The following is a 21,721-nucleotide window of genomic DNA, read 5'->3' as shown; positions in this document are numbered from 1 at the left end:
CATCTTTTCTTTCTATTATTCATCCTCTCTCATTTCTGTCCCTATCATTAGTTTTTATCTCTCTGTCTCTCTCGCTTTCAGTTGTTCAGACACTCAGACAAATGAGCCATAAAATATTCGCCATCAAGACGCAGAGAGAGATTCTGTGCGTGTGTGTGTGTTGCAAGCTGTGCATGCGTGTGTGTGTGTGTGTGCAGATTTTGAAGTCTGTCAGGTCTACTAGCCGCTCTGGAAGGTGGCCCACCTATGTCTGATCAGACCCAAAAAACTATTTGGCAGACAGAAAATGAAACTGGCTGCGGAAAGTTGTGAATTCGCTGGCGGCTGCAGACGAACGGCCGAGGAGGAGAAAAGAACGTTTCCTGGAAATCTCAGCCAGAAATCTGACGAGCACGGAGCTGTAAAACGCACACGCGGCCGTTTGTTGCAATCTGGGGGTAAAAATGTGAGATTTAGTACGATTCAGAACGCGGTGCTGAGACATGTGGTTTATCTGCGATGCATCTGATTGGTAGAATATGGTGTTTTGTGCCGGGATCAGACTTTACGATATCACCCTGATAAAGTCCCGAAGCAACCGACAAATTATTTGGTGTTGGCGTGACAACAGCTCGTCCCATGTGGTGTGTCAAAATGAAAAACAAGCCCGGGACGTCTCATAATGTCCTGACAAAAAAAAAAAGAAAAAAGAATTAGAGTGTCAGATTCTTTTTCTCTCTCTCATCGATCTTGACAACTTCCGTGATGTCACCCGACAGGCACAGAGCAAAAAAATGGAAAACGGATGATGTCGGTGTCGTCAGGCGGAACAATGAAGTCGTCCCCTGACGCCACATCGATTGTACGTTTGTGACTCTGGCCAAATGTGAAAGATGGAGAAAAAACATTTGAGTATTTTCAAAATATCGTAGTGATGTTTCTAAAGCTAAAGTCGAATCCTGGCAAGAACCTAAACCTGCGTGATGCCAATATTATCAATTACAACCTGGAAATCCGTGACATAGTCCGATCCTGGCTTCAAGTGTCACCTCTGCAGCTATTAAGTTAAAATCTGGAACCACGGAAGCCACAGAGTTCAGGTCAGGTGAGAAGGAAGCTCTCAATTTCCCATCGAGTATAAATGTGTTTGTCGGAACAAAGAAACTGTAGTCAAGAGGACCTGACCTGCAAAACAAGCACGGCTAAACTGTTTGCTGCATACTAATATGTCAACACAGCCCATCTTGTATTGTTTAATTATTTACTCCTGACTCTGAACGCTGCTGTGCGATGATTAAACCTGGTAAACACTGATTTAATGATCTGCCGGTCGACAGATATCCAGTCATCTCGGGTGAAACTGGGAAAAGTTAATCACATGTCGTGTTTTCAGTATAATTGTGGATTCAACAGCATTTGATTGACTCGTTTTTAATCATTATTTAGACTCGTTTCATCAAATTATTCCCGGTTTTGACTCTGTTGACCTACAAATCATCATATTAACACAAACTGAGAGATTGCTGCCGATTAACTGCTAAACTGCTTCTGCCACAGACCGGTGGATGTTGTAGCAATTATCTGGATCATTGCAGAGGTCAAGCGCAGTTCTGAATGACGTAATATCCCATTGAGGTAATTAGGTTAACTTGTTTTAATTAAGCAGACACACTGGTCTGAACGAGGAGGGGGGGGGGGGGGGGGGCGGCACAGCAACAAAAACACGGAGAAAAACTGCCTGAAAACTTCGAGTCATCGGGAGAAACAAATCGATTTGTAAAAACCACCTTTAGCAAAGACATCGTCGACTGATAATCCTCAACTCTGGGATGCACATTCCTGTTGGCAAAGACTTTAAAACTTAGAATTCATCATCTGCTTTTACATAAGCCGCTCTTCGGATGTGCTTTTGTCAAGGACCATCAGTTTAAATTTGTTTGCAGCACAGCCTCGCTTCCAACGTTACTCAGTTTTACCCTCTTTATACGACGCAACTTGTGAAATATGCATAAAATTCTGCACTACGGATATTAAGCCAGAGGCGCTGCCATATGTTTGATCTCTCGGGTCTTTAGGCTGCAGCCCACACGCACGACATCAACATCTTCCCCTGTGTGTGACACTCCTCATCCAGCGTGGGTCTGCTCCGGTTCGTTAAATGTGCCGTAAAGTCACGAGCAGACAGAAGAGCTCGAACCGCTCTCGACTCTACACGTGTTTATTGTTTCGTGGATCATCGTGTTCTGTTTTTTTTTTGGGACCGCTGACGCTGGACCTCAGCTCGACTGTGGGATAAATTACACCGGATCAAAACATCTTCCCTGTTCCCATGAATACTGGAAGAATGTTTTTCAGACACCAGCTGCGCACGTTTGACAAAATCGTCTTTGTGATCGTGTCACCGAGCTAATTATAGGGCTGTCGTGTCTGTGCTGGTAACACATATTCTGTAGAGTATGAATAACTCTGTGATGAACGCAGCCCAGTTGTTTTTCTCGTTATTACTGGATCCATGGTTACATCAGTTTTACAATCTGAATTATTTTTACTCTTTTCTAATAAGACGAGACCCGATACCGTATTTATCTTTGATACCTGGACTTCTGGTCCAACCGAACTATGACCGTTCAGCCGAAACACACCCGGTGAGCTCGTGTTTATTACTGCTTTGGTCCACACGTTTCCCTAAATGAGAATCCAACAACAGGAGGAGACGGAGGACAGAGCGAAGCTGGAGACAGATAACAAACCCCTGTCGGCTCAGGGCTGCTCAGACTCCAACCAACAGCTTCAGCTCTGACAACGTGTTCAAAAGATGTGGAGCAACGCAGGAGGTCCCATGTGCAAACCAACAGGACAGCTTTAGCTAAACGAAACGCAGCAGCTCCTCCGGCTGAGTGAACAGGAGAGAGCGCCCCCCAGAGGCCAAGGCTGAAATAAGATCACATCAACCGACGATGATGAAAACATTAGAACGAAACTGAAAATATATTGCATTTACTTCAACCTGCTCATTTGTAAACATCTATATCTAAATTTGCGCCTCATCCTTAAGTGTGTGAGTTAATTCAAATATCCAAGCGTCACTAGAGTCTCACATTATGACTCACAGAGAAATAATGTACATTTTATCGCTAATGACTCAGATACGTGAAATAATGAGCCTGGAATTCTTCCAGCCTCTGTCATCATTAACGTGACTGTGGATATAGAGACAGAGAGGCTCCGTTGGGTTGCCAGGTTTGTGACGTTATTAGATCTTTGACAGGAGATTGCAAATGTCAAGTTTATCCTGGAGAGATTCAGTTTCATGGGTGACATGATGTTTTTCTGATTATTTCTTTAAATGAATAATCTTTGATCAGTGTTTAGTCCAAATATTTAAAAGATCTAATACCTGAAACACCTTTTCCCTGTATTTTTAGTGTTCAAATCAAATGCATTCAAACTCAATAGGAATGATCTAGATATCGGTTTCAAACAAAAATCCAACCGTTACTAAACTAATCTTGTTCTTTGAGCTCACACTGGGCGAAAGCTTCCTCATAATCAACAGTGATAAACGCTGTAACAGTGTTTTTATCGAGACGCAACGCTGGAGACACAGAGACGAGAGTCGAACATGATTCAAGTCTGGAAATATGAAAAGAGTCTGTTTCCTTTTTCTTTCTTGAAAACCTGCCTCCTCACCTCAGTGTCCAGTTCCAGCCACGTGACTCCGGAGGTTCAGTTTAGAAACGGGAGGATCTCTCTTCTCTTGGACCCGCAACAACTTTCTGTTAAACAAACAGGAGACATTTGATCAACAACAGAACCTTTAATGAGTTCAAACAAGATTTTAACTTCGACTTTAGGAAAAGAAAACTGTAAAAGACGGGAGAGCAGCCGGTTTGATTCTGCTGCTTGTTGGTCTGCTGTGAAGTGGACGTCTGGTTGTCATCATCAACAAAGTAATAAACTCTTATTTCCCTCTCCAAGACCAGAACAGGCCACTAATAATATAATATAATGTAATATCATATAATGTAATATAATATAATATAATATAATATAATATAATAGTTGCTTTCACTTGGTAAAACGTAGGAAGGTGAATTTGGGAAGGTCAACTACTTGTTTTCCTTTCAATTACGGAAATGCACTTATTCTGATTGTACGAAGGCTGAGGGCCAATAAGTGCTCACACACATATGCATATGTGCCCATATGCACATATGGTACTGTACACACACACACACACACACACCACACACACACACACACACTCTTTTCATTTCACTTCATTTCCCTTTTAATTTAACCTTTATTGTCCCTGAAGGAGTTTTTGTGTGTTTGTTTCCAGGCTGGATTTATGATGAAAAACACACAACAATAATACAACACAATAAAACACACAGAAAATTACAACGGCAAATAAAATAAAATAAAATAAAACCACCAACTCTCGAGTCAACGGCTCCAGATAGTCCCATAAAAAAAGTTGATGATTAGTGGAAAATGTGAGGTTTTCTCACGCAGGTGAAAAGCTGCATTGTTTTGTTTGCATGTTAAACAGCTAAACTGCGCTGGGGATAAATTAATCCCGTATTCTTTTCACTCCTGAATGTTGGCACCGTGAGATGTTACCCAGCGGGCTCACTCCGCCCTCCGATGGCGCTGACCGCAGCATCAGCTCTCCTCGCCATATGTTTCTCGAAGGTTGAGTCAGATTTTCCTGCTGAATCCCACGTTTCTTCCACCTGAGCCCTGCGGTCTGTTCAGAGCCAGGAACACCGCGAGACGACGCTCGGCGATAAGAACGACTTCTTTTTAAATCGGAGACGGAAACTGTTGACAGATCAAAACTTGATTTGAATTTACAAAACTGCACAATGACTAAAACCTCAACCATTTACAATTATCTAACTCTTAATAACAAGACACTGCATTTGTCCACCAGTTCTTGAACTTTATCACAGTGAGTTTGAAAAAGCAGCTGTGACCTTGTCCTCAGTTTTTAAAGCAACGCGATGAATCTGCCGAACCACAGGGGCACAAAGTGACCGACGTAAAGGCCGTGTCCATTTTAAACTCCTCTGCGAAAGATTAAAAATGACCTCGCTTGACCCCCACACTTGATAAAAACGTCTATCTGCATGGCGGCTGCGGTTCGTCATTAGAGTTAAGAAAGCTCGGAGAAAGAGAGTGTAACCCCGAGGGAGCAAAAAGAGATCTGTCAGTAAAGAAAGTCATTTACAGGACCTGCTCAGTGAGCAGAAGAAAAAAAAAAAAACACTGCAGAGGAGCTTCACTTCACAAATCTTCACTTCAGACTTCTCAAGGCAGTTATGAGACATCGGAAATCAAATTAGTTACAGCCGACAGCTTTGTTTCAGCAAAAGAATACTCTTCAAGATACCGGGTCGAGTGAGTGAGACATCCTGATGTGTAAATGATTTCATGCCTCTTTCCACCTTCATCCTATTTTATTTTTATTCGTGTGAAGCTGCAGGAGAATTAAAATCCAGTCAACAAAAAAATGACATGGGACTCTGAAGCTCGAAGCAGGTTTCAGCCTCTTTTGGCTCAATGTTTTGGTTCAGTGGCTCAACATGGACGTCTCCAGTGAGTTGGACGATAACAGCTGAATGCTGGAATCCGTTTTAAACAGAAACGTTGCAGTTTCCAAAGTCAGGTTTCATATCACAGAGGTCCCAAACCTGCCGTTTCAACGGTTCTTCACAAAGTTTCGAGCGAAGACGAAACATGTCGTCATCAGAACACTTTCACTTCTCTGACACGTTCTGCAGCTCGTGCAGCTGAGTTGCTGCTCAGCAGATGTTTTACAGACTCAAACACTCCGGTGGAATCTGAGCTTGCAAGATGTTCACTGGTTTGGGAGGATTTGTTTTCTTCTCCAGCCTCACAGCTGTGCATCCCAGAGCTCATCCTGCGGGTTCGGAAAAATTCACCCCCCCCCCCCGACGGGCTTGGCCACTTTCCACAAAACTCTCCGTCAGCCAAAGTTTTAAAAAACAAATAAAGGAATTAGATTTTAACACAACAACGAGACAACAGATGTGTTTTGTTTGCCGTGCACAGAGAGCTTTCTTAATTGTTATGCGTTTTAATTTGACATTACTGAACAGCAATTTCCAAGCCGCCCAGCACGCCATGTTTAATGCACATCAAAAGCCATCTTCCGAGGCCTAATGCAACCCAACGACATCTTTAACGACATAATGCAAACCAATGCCGTCTTTGATTAAATAATGCAAATGTAATGTTTCGTCCTGTAATAGAATAATGCAGCATAAATTCGTTACTTAATGGAATCACGGCAGCAGCAGTAATCACTTGTCTGATGAGCTAATGCTGACCGAAGGAGGAGATCCCTGCGGTAATGGCCGAGGATGATGGCCGCTCTGGGGCTTGAACAACGTCGTCTGCGTTTCCCCTTCGCTTTGTCACTGTCGGTCTGTTTGTCTCCATCTGTCCTCCGTCACATCTTCAGTCTGGCTCGCTCCTCGTTTGTCTCTCGGTCTCGGGGCCCCTCCTCTTCCTCCGTCCGTCCGTCTCTTGATGGCGGCAGAATTCGGGAAGCTGCTCGGGCGCCAATTTTTAGAGACAAATACGGTGGAAATTTTTAACGTACGAAAAGTGTGATGCAGACGCAGACGCACACACACACACACACACACACACACACACACACACACACACACACACACACACACAGCACCAAGACCTCCACTGAAGGTCGTGTCACAGATTGAATGTTCTCTACTTTAAAGATAAATCAATCTTCCATTAATGGAGATAGTGTGTGTGTGTGTGTGTTTGTGTAAGTATGTGTGTGTGTGTGTGTGTAAACCCAAAAGTAAAATCCTACATTTCTATATCTGTTAATGTCGGTTTGGGCTTAACACACACACACACACACACTGCTGTATTAAAAGAAATGAGCGTATGCAGGTTTGCACAAATGTGTGAGAGTGTGTGTGTGTGTGTGTGTGAGTGTGTGTGTGTGAGTGTGTGTGTGTGTGATTGTGTGTGTGTGTGTGTGTGTGATTGTGTGTGTGTGTTCACTCAGACACTCAGATTGCTGATCAATAGTTGTGATTGAATGGCCCATTAGCCATCGGAAGCAATAGAGACAGCATCACTCCACATGACAAACTCTAAGACACACACACACACACACACACACACACACACACACACACACACACACACACACACACACACACACACACACAGGTCGCCTTGACTTCAGAGTAAATTTCACTGACTTACATTCATTTCCTGGAGACCTAAGAATCAATCCGGCTCAACGTCAGACCCGAGTCGTCTCTCAGTGTTCTGATTTTATATCTATCTCTGTTTACGTCTTCTGAACGTGAGCGGACGCAGCTGAAACTGACGGAGCCACTCACTTCTTGTCCTCACAAGGAAGACAAGTCCCTGTGACGTCCCAAAGAGATGTAGGTCTCCACAACATGAGTAATACCTGAGTCCCTCACACACACACGCACACACACACACACACACACACACACAGTATATGACAGGCGACAAATTAAAAGCCTGAGTATGATGAATATACGTCCCCATAAACAGACTTTACGAGCGACACTGGCTGTGACTGTAACTCACCACTCCCACCTACACACTCAGATTTTCTTTTTTCATTTTGTTTTTATGACCAACTCTGCAACAAAGTCATGATTTATAATTATGCAAACGAGATACGACAGCTCCTCCTCTGGTTCTGTCTGATAAGACGCGGAGAGCGCGTTTTTATTTCTGTTCTCTTGACCTGACGGATTGTGAACAGGATTCTTCTACATGTTCTTATTATTTGTTTAATCGGCGCCTATGGAGTCAAATGGAGACGATGGAGAAAATATGCCGAAGGGTTTTTCTCTGAGGGGGGCGATAACTTAAAGTGGAGTGAGGTGACAAACGATGATCGTCATTATCAATCAATCAACACATAGTTTCCCCGTTAATTAATTTGGTTGTTCGGTTGATAAAGTGACAGAATAATGAGCCCATCACAGTTTCTGAGGAACTTCTTTAAATGTCAAAATACTCAACGAACCATTTATCAAATATCAGAAAGATTGTAGATGGATCACCGCTCGATGCTTAATGGATTATTTGACCACAACTGCACATGTGACCTGAGTCTGAGCGAAATGAAAATCATCGTGAAGTGATAAATTAACGGACGTTTGTTTCGTTAACGTTTCAGTAAAACAAAACGGAAACTCATTCTTATTAAAACCTTCTTTCCCTCTTCTCTCGTTCTCCAGGAGGAGGCCGACTCCAGCTTCTACTGTGAGCTGTGTGACAAGCAGTACGTGAGACACCAACAGTACGACAACCACATCAACTCCTACGACCACCACCACAAGCAGGTGAGTCACACGCCACCGTGTCAGGGCAGCCAGGGGTCGTCCTGACGCACACACACACACACACACACACACACACACACACTCTTTACCAAGGTCATGGATTTGTTACGTCCCAGAGACGCATCGACCGCTCGACTCTGGTTTCTTTTACACAGCACAACAAAAACACACTGTGGTCGACAAAATCACACAAACAGATTCTTCTCTGGTGACGACTGAACCTGCATCGTCAAATATCAGGTGTGGAAAGGCTCCTCAGACCTTCGGACCAATCAGCATCAAGCATAATTAGCCGCAGCCCACTAAGACGTCACATGATTACTTCTTTAACGTGTCTTCTGTGATCGATTCCTTTTTATATTGTAATTTGTGCAGAAACACGACAGAGGAGATTTATTAAATGTTTCCGTTCACTGAGGGAGAAAACCTGCAGCAAATATTCTGCGTGAGGTGAAAACAAGTTCATCATCTTTTGTGTTCGCTAGAAATCAATGAGCAGAATTCCCTTCAAGCAATATTTGATTTTTATGATTTTGATTTTTTGTTTTTGATTATGCTCAGAACATAGAATTCCAGTTGAATTATTCTTTATATTATGACCAGCAGAAGAAATCATCTGATCAATATGATGCTTATTACTTGAATTAAATAAGATTAAATTGAATTATTCCTACGTAAGTGAATCTATAAAACTATTAATGATCAGGAAAAAAAAAAAAAATGCTTCAGCGATTTTAGACATCAAAGCAATAACGGCGCTTCGTTCTGGGTTCAGATCAATAGAACATATTGCGCTGATTACATAATAAAAAAAAAACTGGTTATCAATAATAAACTCAGCAAGAAAGAAGTCAGGTGTGACTCATTTTCTCCTTTCAGTCTAGTTTATAAAGAGTTTGTTTCCACAGTGAGACGTGCAGGAAGGCGACCGAGGGAACTTGCAGCTGTTTGGACCGTTTACAGAATGATTGGTGCCGGGAGGAATGCATTCACTGCAATTATCATTTGTTCACTTGCTGCCGATGAAAGAGGAATAATATCTCCCACAGTTTAGCTGCGTCAGACTTATTAGGTTTACTTGCAGAGCATTTAGGGCGCATTGTTTGAGACTGCAACTCTTGCAGGGAAAGGATTTTATCTGACTGTACAATTCTGCAGCGTACACACACACACACACACACACACACACCTCTGAGTCACTGTCAGGCTCGACCTCATCTTCTTTTGGAAATGATGTGGTTTGCAGAGCGTCGACGACACCAGGCCTTGATGTGCTGCTGTGACAGAGTGTGGAAAAACCACTGTGCACAGTTTATCCTACATTATGCAGCTCAGAGCGCCGATCAGATCGAGAACTTCCTGCAGGTTGCAAAACACGAGGCACCTTTTTTGGTGACGATTTAGAAAAAGAGCAGTCTGATGCAGTTTCTGATAATAGTTTCGAGGCAAGCGAGCATAAACAATTGTTTTTGGCCTCAAAGGAGACGAATTAAAAGTCAGCGCTCACCTTGAAACTACGTCTCGAGCCAAGAACGTTGGTGTGGGACCTGAATTTCGACAGCCGAGTAAAGACAATTACAAAACCACATAAATTAAAGGATTTCTGTCTAAACAAGCCGCAGACAAACTTGTGCATGTGTCTATTCACAGCAGAATATTATACGACAATCGACGTGTTAATTCAACCTGCAGCAGCTCGGCCGGAGTCCTCACCAGCACCAGGGAAGTGGAGCACATTACATCGCTCCTGAATTTACTGCACTGGCGTCCTGCGAGGCAAAGCATCGACTTTAAAATCCTATTACTTGTCTATAAAGCACTAATCGGTCTCGGGACCAAACACAACTCTGATCCACTTGAACGTTATAAATCGCCCAGACTCGTCCGCTCATCGGAAACTCCGCGTTTCTAAGAACCAACAGCGAGAGACATGAAGCAGCTTTTAGTTTCCTCAGCTTCCAACCTGTGGAATAAACGTCCACCGGAGTCAGCTCATTCAAATCAGTGACATGTTTCAGTGTTTTACTCTTTATTCCCTTGTTGTTATTGTCTTTTTAATACAGTTTTAATGTGAATTTATTGTTTAATATGAACCATTTTTTAATTATTCGATGTCTCTTCAAAGCATTTTTAATTGAGTGGTGTTATTGTCTTTTAATTGCAATTTTAATGTGACTTTATTGCTTTATATTACACACTTTTTAAAATTATCCTGTCTCTTTATATTTAATAGCTTTTTGTTAAATTATTTTCCATTTAAACAACTGATATACTTTGTTTCTTAAATGTTATAGTTTTATTTAAAACCATTCATTTATTCCTCTTCACAGCACTTTTCGTGGAGTTTGAATATCTTCTTACCTTCTTATTTAAGCACATTCATTTACCTTGTGTCTGAATTGTGTTGTGACTAAATAAACCGTCTTTTTCTTGTGTGTTTGTTTCTTCATTTCTGTCTAACGCAGCTGCACACTGAGTTCCACATCAGTGTAACAGTAAGTTTGTATAAAAAAATTAGCGAAGCAATTAAATTTGCGACGTAGGATGGAAGCCCTTCCCAGTGTTTGTGCCCGAGGGCCCGTCCTCTCATTATCAGTCCGTGCACTTGATGATATCTTTTGAAATATGCAGCATCTCAACAATCAGCATTATTCAGTGAAGCGGGTCCCGGCTGACACAGTGTGTACTATCTAATGTTCAGGGGGACTATTACTGCGTTGTGTATTTGTTTTGGATTAGTGGATTATCTTGGGTACACAATGAACTGAGTGATTATTATGAATGAGTGGTAAAGGTGAATCAAGTCTTTGAACTGAGACTCCTCATCTTTGTAAAGGTTGTAATTTATATTGTTCCACTAAAAACCAGCAGACTTCCAGGTCGGCTCCGACTCTTTGCCACCACGTGTTCCTGCAGCAGCTCTGTGACACTAACCCCTGACCAGACCCTCCTGCTTTGGTCTGGAACAAACTTTGGTCCATTTGGTTCCGACTGTGGAACCATCTGAATACTTTCTGGACCGGCCTGTAGGCGTCCGCACCTTCCAACGCTTGGTTCAGCTCATGATTTCAATTTCTTTTTGCTGTGTCGTTGAAGTGTTGATTCAACTCACCGGTTATTTTTAAAGTCGCAGCTTGTGCTGTTGTTGCAGTGGATTTCAGTTTGTTGTGGGGTTTGCTGTCATTTTGTCCACCCTTCATACTGTATGTAGACACTCCAAGAAGTGCTGAGGCTACACACACACACACACACACACACACACACACACACACACACACACACTGCATCTGTCTTCCTCCCTCTGCATTTTATCTATCTGTCTATTTTGGTCTGTTTATCTATTTGTTGGTTTCTCTGCTCGCCTCGCTGTCTGTCTGTCTGTGACGTGCACCCACCGGTATTATTATTATTATTATTATTATTATCTGTGACACATGCACACACATGCACACACATGCACACACATGCACACACAGTATCAGTATCTCTGGCTTGCAGACGGAGCTCAGTAAGTGAATTAAGCTGCTCTGGCCTCTACTAAAGCTGACACAGGCTGCCTTAGTAAGCACAAGTACTGTAAACACACACACAGACACACTCAGACGCACACAGACAGACACACACACAGACAGCGTGATGAACTGATTTAACTGTAATTACTCTTTTACCCGTTTTAACCTCTAATTTCTCCTTATTGAAATAACAATAATACGACTAATGCTTCCGCTCGTCGTCCTGCAGCGTCTGAAGGAGCTGAAGCAGAGGGAGTTTTACCGAGCGCTGGCCTGCAGGAGAAAGAGACGCCGGCGGGAGGAGAGGAGAGAGGAGCGAGTGCTGAGGAGGCTCCACCAACATGAGGAGAGGAGGACAGGAGAGTGGTGAGTGACGGATATGATTCAACGTTATGAGGTGGAACAGGCATCGTTACAGAGGAGGGGGCGGTGGCTTTGGTGGAATTTTATGCAACTTTAAATTAGAGTTTATCGTAAAAACAAATCAAAGCAGATTTATCTCACATGAGGCAAAAGAGACGAGGCCACATCAATTTAATAAATGACCTTTCACGGCTTCATATTCAAAGTTTAAATCCACAATAATCAATAGTTTATATCGACAATGAATCACATGAATGAGCACATTGAGAATGACGCTATGGACAATATTCACCAGGCGGTTACACGATGATTCTAGATTAAAGCTAATATTTCTGCTGGATTTCTGTATTTGTGAAATGTTCAGATACTGATAGCGTCATCAGACACGCCACATGAGGTTCACACTGTAAGAGTGAGGTCGAAACTCCAGACGTGATTACAGGACGGTTAGAATTATTGCATTCCAGCTTGTGGCCTTCATCAGGCTCATCCTCACTGTCGAGTCTTTTTTTACTGTGACAGGTGCTGCTGCAGTTTCGACTCATTCTCCGACACATTCAACCTGAAAACACTTTGAAAAATCTTCTTCCAAAGCACATTCGACTCTTTACGCAGGCAGGTTAACATGACGTCATGACCCTGCAGCAGCTGCACGGTTTAGTTTCTCCATTTAATTTCCACTGTTTCCACCGTTTCCTCGGTGAAAAGAGCCTATTGATTTTCAACCTGCTTCATTGAGCCGCTCTTGTCTCGTGCAGTTGCAGCATCAGATTACAGAAATAATAAACTCGCTGCAGATGAATAATCCATTACAGGAAACACCTTGCTGTGTTTATATTGGTCAGAGTAACTCAGCAGCTGTGTTACTATCAGATCTCCTGAAATATAAATATCATATCGTTAAAAATCTACATCTGCGAGCTGGCGATGCCGGTGGGAAGCTCCGATAACTGGGACTCATCCGATATCAAGTGGGCTGCCAAACAGAAAACCTGCAGCTCACGACGAACAAACACGGAACTCTGCAAACAGCTGATGTGCATTTGGCTGAGAACATGTTGCGAGGAGGAGAGTTCGTCTGGCGAGCGACCAAACGGGGGATAACATGGCTTCTTTAAATATATATAGAGTACGATACATGAGAGTCAGCGAAGGCCTCCACCAGAAAATAGTCCCTGAAGACGCCCTTCAAACATCCACCACTTCTAAATTCCACGCATCAAAGTTAGAATATTAATGTGAGTGCGGGCCTACGCACATTATTGATATTCATATTAGTGAAAACACTTGATGTGCTGACCGACATTGTTTTGTACGAGACTAAAAATACAGCAGCGGAGCAGAGGAGGCTCGCTCCTGGGTTTCAATGAGTGTTGGCACAGCAACTAATAAAAAGCATTTAACAGGGGATGATTGAAATGGCTGTAAAGTGTCGACGGCCAATCACGACGTGCGGCCGAAGCCCAACGTCGAATAGAAGGTGTTGGTTCAGGGAGAAAAACCTCAAATTGATTTTCAGCTGGATTTCACCTCTACTCTACCTCCTTCAACGCTCGGCTCCTTGTTTCCTCTCCTCCCCTCTTCTCTTATTTCCCCTCTCATTTTATCTTTGCTATTCCTTTTCTCCTTTCCTCCACTTTATGTCCCCTTCCCCTCTCTCCTTGTTTCCTTTCTTCCATAATTCCTTTTCTTTGTTCCGCTCATCGTCTTCTCCTTCTCTTCTATATTTCATCCTCTCCTCTTGTCCTCCTCTCTTCTTACATTTTTCCTTTCCCTCTCATCTCTTCTCATTTCGTCCTCTTCCCTCAATTTTCATCTTTCATCCTCTCTCATTTCTTTCTCTTGATCTTCACCCCCCCATGCTCACCATGTTTCCTTCCATCATCATCTTCCTTCATGCTCTCATCTCCTCTCCCGTTCATCCATTAATCTTCTTTCATCTCCTCTCATCACCTCTCTTTCATCCCTTCATCTCCTCTCCTCTTCTGTTGCATCCTTACTTGCATACTTGCCCCCTTCTAATCCTCTCCTCCTCTCCTCCTCTCATCCTCTCCTCAGCGCTCCAGGTTCTGGTCCGATGTTCAGATCCACCACGGTGGCTGTGGATCCAGAGAAGCAGAGCCGACCAGACTTTGAGCAGAACTGGGTCGACGTCCACACGAGCGGCTCCACGCTGGGAACAAGTAAGAACTCTTATCTGCTGAAGAGGCGTCGACTCAGCTGCTTGAATAGTTTATGAGTGTGTGTTTGGTTTCGGTGATGAGGACATCACTCTTCATATTGAGAGATTAAACAGAGAGTTGTCTGCTGCAGCGATGCAGAAATATCTCTATCGACATTTGAGAAATGAATGAATGATGATGGTCTGCTGAAAGAGACTTGATAACAGCAGGAACATGTACTGGGCAATTATACACAATAAAAGATAAATCAGTACAGGGGCCTTGTAGCACTTGAAAAAGTCGAATTTCACAGGAGTCAATAGATTGAAGAGGAAACTGCAGCGATCTGTAGATTTGCAGTCGTAAATAAGTCCAGATTCTCTTAGAATTTAACTTCAGTGAACTTTGACACATAAATATCCACCATCGACCAACTGAGAGAGGTTCTGACAGTTCTGACCTTTGAGTAGAGAACAGAGGAAGCGATCGTATTATTTGTGTCGCCCCAGTAACGCAGCTCCGCTGGAGTGTAAACTGATCCGTGAAACAGCTGCAGTCAAGATACACGTGGATGGTACAGATATGTTCCCTGAGACTGACCCCCTGTTGACCCCTCGTGTGCCTGCACGCAGCCTGAGATCCTCTACTAAACTAAAAGGTGCTTCTGCCATCAGGACCCTCGGCTTTGGAACGGCCGACCTGAGGAGATAATGCTCGTCTTAAATCCCCATTTGCTCTCATGTGATGTGGCGTTTTTATCTTTTCACCTTTAATTTTACTCAGCGTCCTGCTGATTGTTATTAATCTTATTCTTGCTTTGCAGTCAACGCACTTTGTTAACTCTGTTTTTAGAAAAAGACAATTCGCCGCTCCAGAGCTGAGGTGGTTCAGTCAGCGAGGGAAAGCCAGCGAGAAACTCAAAACCTACGAAGTGAATAATACGTTTCCAGGGCGACCGAAGCGCAGGCGGTCGAACAAGTTGTTCACTCACAGGGTTTCCAGCTCCTTTCCTCCGCGACACGTGTGTGCACGTCTATCTATAGTTATGAGGCCAATTTGGTTTAATACCATAATTGTGAGGACATTTTGGTTGGTCCTCACAAATTCAATGGGCTGTTTGAGGGCTTGGTTTTAGGTTTGGGGTTGGTTGTGATGGTCACAGTTAGGGTAAGGGGCTAGGAAATGCATTATGTCAATGAATGTCCTCACAACTGCAGAGAGACGTGCACGAGTGTGTGTGAGAAAAAAATTGCTTTGCATGCTGCTGAGGCACAAAGGTACCATTTAGACTAAATTGGGTTGATTTGGCTTTTTCATGTATATGTATAAAATAAAATTGCACTGTTCCACTTTGTCATCACTCTGCATTAGAATATTCTCATTTATTGCTGCGGAGCCACTTTTAATACTTGATGTGTATTATTTCTACTTTCTTTGGTGATATACAGGTGAACCTTTAGAAGGCAAAATTAAACCGCATGTGAATCCCGTAGGTATAAACTGATGGAAACAGTATTTGGTGCATTCCATTTATTTCAGTGAGGTCACATCAAATGGTAGATTTATCGGTCGGCCAATAAAAATCAGCCGATATGAGCCTTTTACAGGCACATCGGTATTGTTATTAATGTTAATTGAAACTTAAACATATGTATATATCAGCCAATATATCTTTATAATAAATAAATACATTTAATCAATATCTACAATGGATATGTGCGCGTAAACTCCAAATCAGTCAGGCTCTATTAGAAAAACCTCTCAGTATAACACAATGCAATTCTGCAGCAGCACAACAACTAACTACAGGCTTCAGAATGACCGTGAAGATCAGTTTCTGAATAAACCCTTTTCTTATTTTCCAGGTTAAAATTGACGTTCAGCCCAAATTTGTTCTAAATCATGAGCTGATATCATCTTCAGAGCGTCTGAAATGTGCAAAACAGATTTATTTCTCAGAAAATGAAGAAAGCAGAACATGAAATCTTACAGCAGCATCTATAATTTCAAAGAAACGATCCACAATATATCACTTACAGATTGAGTAAAGTTTCCTCTTCAATTTTTAGACTTGAAACCAATAGAAAAAGTTTGACAGCTCCATTTAAAGCCGATTCTCTCCAGAGGCTAAATATATTTTCACGTTTGGTATTGGAGAACTAATGATTCATTTGAGGGGCGTCCCTTCCAAAACTCCAATATTTAGCAGAGCGGGGTTTCTGGTCTCTGAGAAAGGCACATTATGGATTACTTTTAAAGATTTGAGTCATCTCATAAACTTCACTCAGGAAATAATCGTCTGAATCATCCACCACGCTGACACATCTGCAGATGAATGCCTGGCAGCCTGTTGTGAATGTAAAAAAATGAATATTACATGTTGGAATAAAAACCTTAATCTTAATTTTTGTCCCATTTCTAAGTGAGCTGCACATTCATCTCCGTCCATCCTACACCAATAAATCATCCTCTGATGTGTTAAAAGCAACAAAAGAGTAATGGTGAAGAGGCAGAACGCTGAATAAATGCATAAGGAGCTTAGTGTATGCTGGGAAGTCTTGAAGATGAATGCTATTCTTCTACATGTATTCCCCTCCCACTCCTTTCCTTTATTTTCAGGTTAGGCAGCTAATCCTGTTATGTTTTGCATGTAAATGAAACCAGTGTCTTCCCACCACTGAAATTATTTCTGCTCTCCCTCAATCTAGAGCCTGAAACTCCGCTGATCAAGCCCTTCCTTCCCCTGGACCCTGCGCTGGAGACCAGACTCCTGGGCGACACACAGTGGGTGTACGACGCCAACGACGCCGCAACCGCTGCTCAATCCTGCATCCTCGACAAGACCCGTGTGGACTGCAACGACCTGACGGCCGCCCCCACCACCCACAACATCATGAACACTGATAACACTTCTACAAGCACCAGACACTTTAACAACGTCGCTCGGGCTCATAATCATTTAAACGACCCAGTTACTCCCAATAAAATCCCCACGACTGCCACGGAGAACAGCTCCAGTAAAAACACCACCACCCTCAGCAGCAGAGGTGTGCGTGCAGCCTTGGATATTCGCTCCGTCCCAAGCAGAGTCCGCCCCGTGTCCTTCTCGCTGCCTAAAAGAAGCTGCGTGCTTCTCCACCAATCAGCAGCCGTTTTCATCCAAGCCGGACGAGGCTCCGGCTCGTTGGGGAAGCCCGAAGGTGTGACGGCAAATGAAAGGACAAAAGATCTCGGGGAGAAGATATCTCCGGTATCCGCGAACGTGGATCTGGTAGCTGCGGATCGCCTAGAGAGTAAAAGTGAAATCCAGCTCTCTGAGGCTGGAGCCAGCGGGTCGACTGAGAGAGGGACCGAGGGACTCTCTGGGACCAGAGCCCAGGTTTCTACATGTGATCGCAATGTGATCGAAGGTGAGGACTCGAATGGGACCGGAGCTGATCGTTGTTTCAACAAAGGGACACCAGGACAGATTTGTAAAGGTGTTATCATGCCTCTAGCTTCAGTCTGTGAAAACACGGAGGCTGAAGCTCACGATGAAGAGAACAATCGGAAAATGGAGTTAGATCCCAACCTGGAGTTGAAAGATCTGCTTGGCGAGTCTACAAATCAACCTGAAAAATCTTTTTCTGATGTTTTAAATGACGCCAAAGAGTCTTCAGTTCAAACGCCGCCCAAAGACTCAAACGTCTCTCCATCAGAATCACCTTCTTCGCTCCCAAGTCGTCCCAAAGAGCCGTTCTGTCGTGTGCTGAGCCGCGACGGCAGCAGGGTTCTTCTCTGGCCATCGGAGATGGTTAGTTACACCAAGACCTCACCCCCCATCTCCTACAGCGTCAACCCTCTCCTGTACGACTTCAGAGCACATAACAGGGCCAAGGAAAGGGGCGAGGACAAGAAAGGAGGGCTGGAGGAAGGCAGGGAGAGAATAAAGCCATCTGTGATCAAACAACCCGACTGCCAACAGAGGGAGGATGATATGGAGGGAGGAGGAGGAGGGGTGAAGATAGATGAAAGGGAAGAGGAGGATGAAGGAGGACAGGCAGGAAATCCTGTGGAACTTGTAGCCCATTGTAGCGGCGGCGATGCAGTCCTGGATCGCTCTGGCTGCCGTGATGAAAACGCTTTAAAATTCGTTCCCGTTTCTACGGAGTGCCACCTCGCACCGGCGCTAGGCCTTCAGAGAAGTGGCGGGAGGAAGAGGAGAAGGAGAAAGAGGAGGGGAGGGGTGAGGAGGGGAATGAGGAAGAGGGGGAGGCGGAAAAGAGGAGAGGAGACAGATAGAAAGGACACAGAAAGGGGAAGAAGAATAATAAGTAGTCCCTCTGTGAATCAGATGAGTGAAGGCAGAGGAGAGGAGAGGTTGAAAAGAGAGGGCGCCGAAAAAGAGGAGAGGAGAGGAAAGGGGCTATTAAGTAATCTTGCAGCGCATCGGCTGGTAGGAGGGAAAGAAAAGAGGTTGAGGAGAAAAGAGGGGAGGATAAGAGGAGATCAGGCAGAGAGAGAGAGAACAGGCAGAAATGACGAGAAGATAGGAGAGCTATTAAGTAATCTTCCTGTGAATCGGTGTAATCGGTGTAACCAGCTGTGTCTGCAGGTGAAAAAGGAGGCCAGGCAGCATCAATCCCAGCAATCAGCCTCCGGGTGGGACCAGGGGCTCAGAAAGCTCCTCTGCAGGGGTGCAGCATGTAACTCAGTGATTAGCCCCGACCGTGGGTCTGTTATACACAAGCCATGCTGTCCTGCAATTACTCCCGACCCTGCTCAGAATGACAGATTGACGGAGGAGATACACAAAAATACGCATGTGGAGAAGGAGGAAGGGCGGCGAGATGAGGAGCAAAGGTATCTGAGGAAGACGGAGGGGATGAGAGCCGCTCAGGAAAATGTGTGTAACCCGGGGATTAGCTGTGTTTCTTTTGCCTGTCGAGGCGCAGCACGCGAGGAAGAAATTCATCTTCTTCCTCCACCTCATAGGGAAACAGCAGGTGCTCCAGCGATTAGCCTCGTCCCTGCTCCCTTTAGAGAAGCAGCGTGCAGTCAAAGACAAACAATACCTGTAGGACACAGCGATCTCGTGTTAGGCCCGGCGCCACGCTGCTCGGCTCAACAGAGAGAAACAGAACTGAGAAGTAGATCTGCCGGTGCAGACGTGAACCTCCCCGGAGACGCCATTTCAGAGGAAGTGATGTCAAAGAGAGCGGGAGCGGGTGGCAAGAGGATGGGGGAACCGCCGGAGGTTGAGGCGACGCCGAGGAAGAAAAGGAAGCGAGGAAGGAGGCAAGCGAGGAGAGCTGTCAGTGTTTCGACGCAGCGCCAGGAAAGAGCTGGTGTCGGTTTGACCTCTGACCTCGGCGCACAACACGTTGAGGAGCTTAAACTCAAAAGTTACGAGACCCGGACACTTTGGCTCGACTGCAACACGGTGGGGTGCAGTGCAGAGGACAAAAACATGGACTGCAACAGGACACAACATCGTGTGAGTCCCAATGCTAATGGCGGAGAGGAGACGACGGACAAACTGAATAACTGCTGCGCGGCTAATGGCTGCGCACACGGCGCTGAGGGAAAGAGCCGGACTGAGGTAGACTGTCGAAACACACCGAGTGACGAAAAACAGAACGATGAGAGCGTCTGTGCTGCGGCGGACGACCACAACGGCAGTTTGAAGAGCGATGAAGACGAGGATGTTGCTCCCGATCGCGTAGACGACGCTGAAGGGATTAACGCGATGCACACGTCTGCGGACGCACTTTCAAACGACTCTATCGCACGCAGCACTAATCACACACACGCGCTTCACTGTCAACGTAAAGACAAGCGCAGTGCGGATGGACAAGTGTTCGAAGTCTCCGATTCCAGCAAAACGTCTCGTGTTTGTGGGGAAGCCACAGTTCAGAGCGATGCCTGCGAGACTGCAGACGACTGTAACGACGGCTGTAACTGTAAAACCAATGACACGTGTAATCACGATCGCGGTTACGACCGTGCAAATGACAAATGTGGCCGCGTCGAGACGGGCAGCCTCGCTGATTCGGCAGCTGATTACAGTATCTGCAGTGGGACGGAGCAAAGGAGCGGCGGCGGCGGCGTCGATGAAAGTGACATCGCTCCGTTTGATTATTCTATCAGTGCTCGTGTCCCTGATTGTTCAGTTGTTGATAACAATAGGGCGAGAAATGAAGAGAGGGACTTGAAGTTGAATACAAAGCAGAGGGAGGACGGAGATGTGGAGAAGGAGAGAGAGACGGAGAGGTTGAAGGTAAAGGAGAAGCAGGAGGAGTGGGAGAAGGAGTGGGTGAGGAGGAAGGAGAAAGAAAGGGAGGAGAGGGAAAGGGAGAGGAGGAAGGAGTTTGATTTCGAACACCTCTACCCAGAGAAGAGGCCTCGTTTCCCGCACGGCCTCCCTCCTCAGTCGTGCATCCCGCTCCACGGTCCTCTCCTCCTTCCCCCGTCCCTCTCCCCTTCCTCTTCTTTCTCCTTCCATCACACCATCATCCAGCATCACCTCTCCCTCCTCCCGCCTCCGCCACACCTCCCTGTCCCGTCGTACCCTCAGCTCCTTCCCTCGTTCTCCCCACACCTCTGTCCCCTGGCTCTTAATCCACCTCCCGCACCTCCTCCACCGCCTCTTGCTCCCTCTTTCTACACCTCCTCCCCCATCCCTCTCTTGGATGCCCCCGGTCCATATCCCATAGCAACAACGTTTCACCCCATGCAGAGTCACCACCCGTCCCTGTATCCCCCACCACATCCTGCTGTCTTGCCTTTACAAGTGTTGTTCTGAAATTCTTTTTTTTTTTTGAAAGAAGAAAAGAAATAAACTCATGAAAGGTACATTTTTCCTATTTCCCAAGGAAAGAGTTGTCAGCTGGGTGAAAGCAGCTTTTATGTGTCATTACCTTCATACTCGAGGCGAGGATGAAACGCCAGGGTTAACGAGACTTAAGTAGAAAAACAGAACTCCTTCTTTCTCACAGCCAAACCTCTGGTAACCTCTTCAGCCTCATCCACACACGACAAGCACTGACTCACACGTGAAGAGATGATGGCTAATTATCCTCATCAGTCTGAAGACGCGCTCAGAATGAGCCTCAGGTGTTCAGCCGGCGGGATCGTGGCGGGGACACGCAGCTGGGCTCATTTCCCTCGCTGGAAATAAGTCGATGGTCCTGTTTTGCATTTTAAACCAATGATTTGCTTGCGAGGATGCATGTTATGGTTTGTGACTTTAAGGGACAAATCCATCCCTGTGCAAATATCTTCAGTCCCGTGGTAATAAATACAGAATTTCTTCACTAAGAGC

General features: G+C 44.8%; 1 protein-coding gene across 1 annotated transcript in view; it reads left to right on the top strand.

Annotated features, from left to right (window-relative positions):
* LOC109641956 (uncharacterized) overlaps window positions 1-21,218 on the top strand; it is a 44,323-nt gene extending 23,105 nt beyond the window's left edge. The window contains exons 2-5 of the mRNA XM_069539223.1: window positions 8,277-8,381; window positions 12,123-12,259; window positions 14,315-14,439; window positions 17,127-21,218. Of these exons, the coding sequence (XP_069395324.1) occupies window positions 8,277-8,381; window positions 12,123-12,259; window positions 14,315-14,439; window positions 17,127-21,202 (4,443 nt within the window). The 3' untranslated portion in view covers window positions 21,203-21,218. The remainder of the gene's footprint in view (window positions 1-8,276; window positions 8,382-12,122; window positions 12,260-14,314; window positions 14,440-17,126) is intronic.
* Window positions 21,219-21,721: the final 503 nt, after the last annotated feature.

This window comes from Paralichthys olivaceus, chromosome 14, assembly GCF_024713975.1.
Source record: "Paralichthys olivaceus isolate ysfri-2021 chromosome 14, ASM2471397v2, whole genome shotgun sequence".
In the NCBI taxonomy this organism is placed as follows: domain Eukaryota; kingdom Metazoa; phylum Chordata; class Actinopteri; order Pleuronectiformes; family Paralichthyidae; genus Paralichthys; species Paralichthys olivaceus.
The sequence above is the reverse complement of the archived record's forward strand: the minus strand, read 5'-3'. Positions and strand labels throughout refer to the sequence as shown.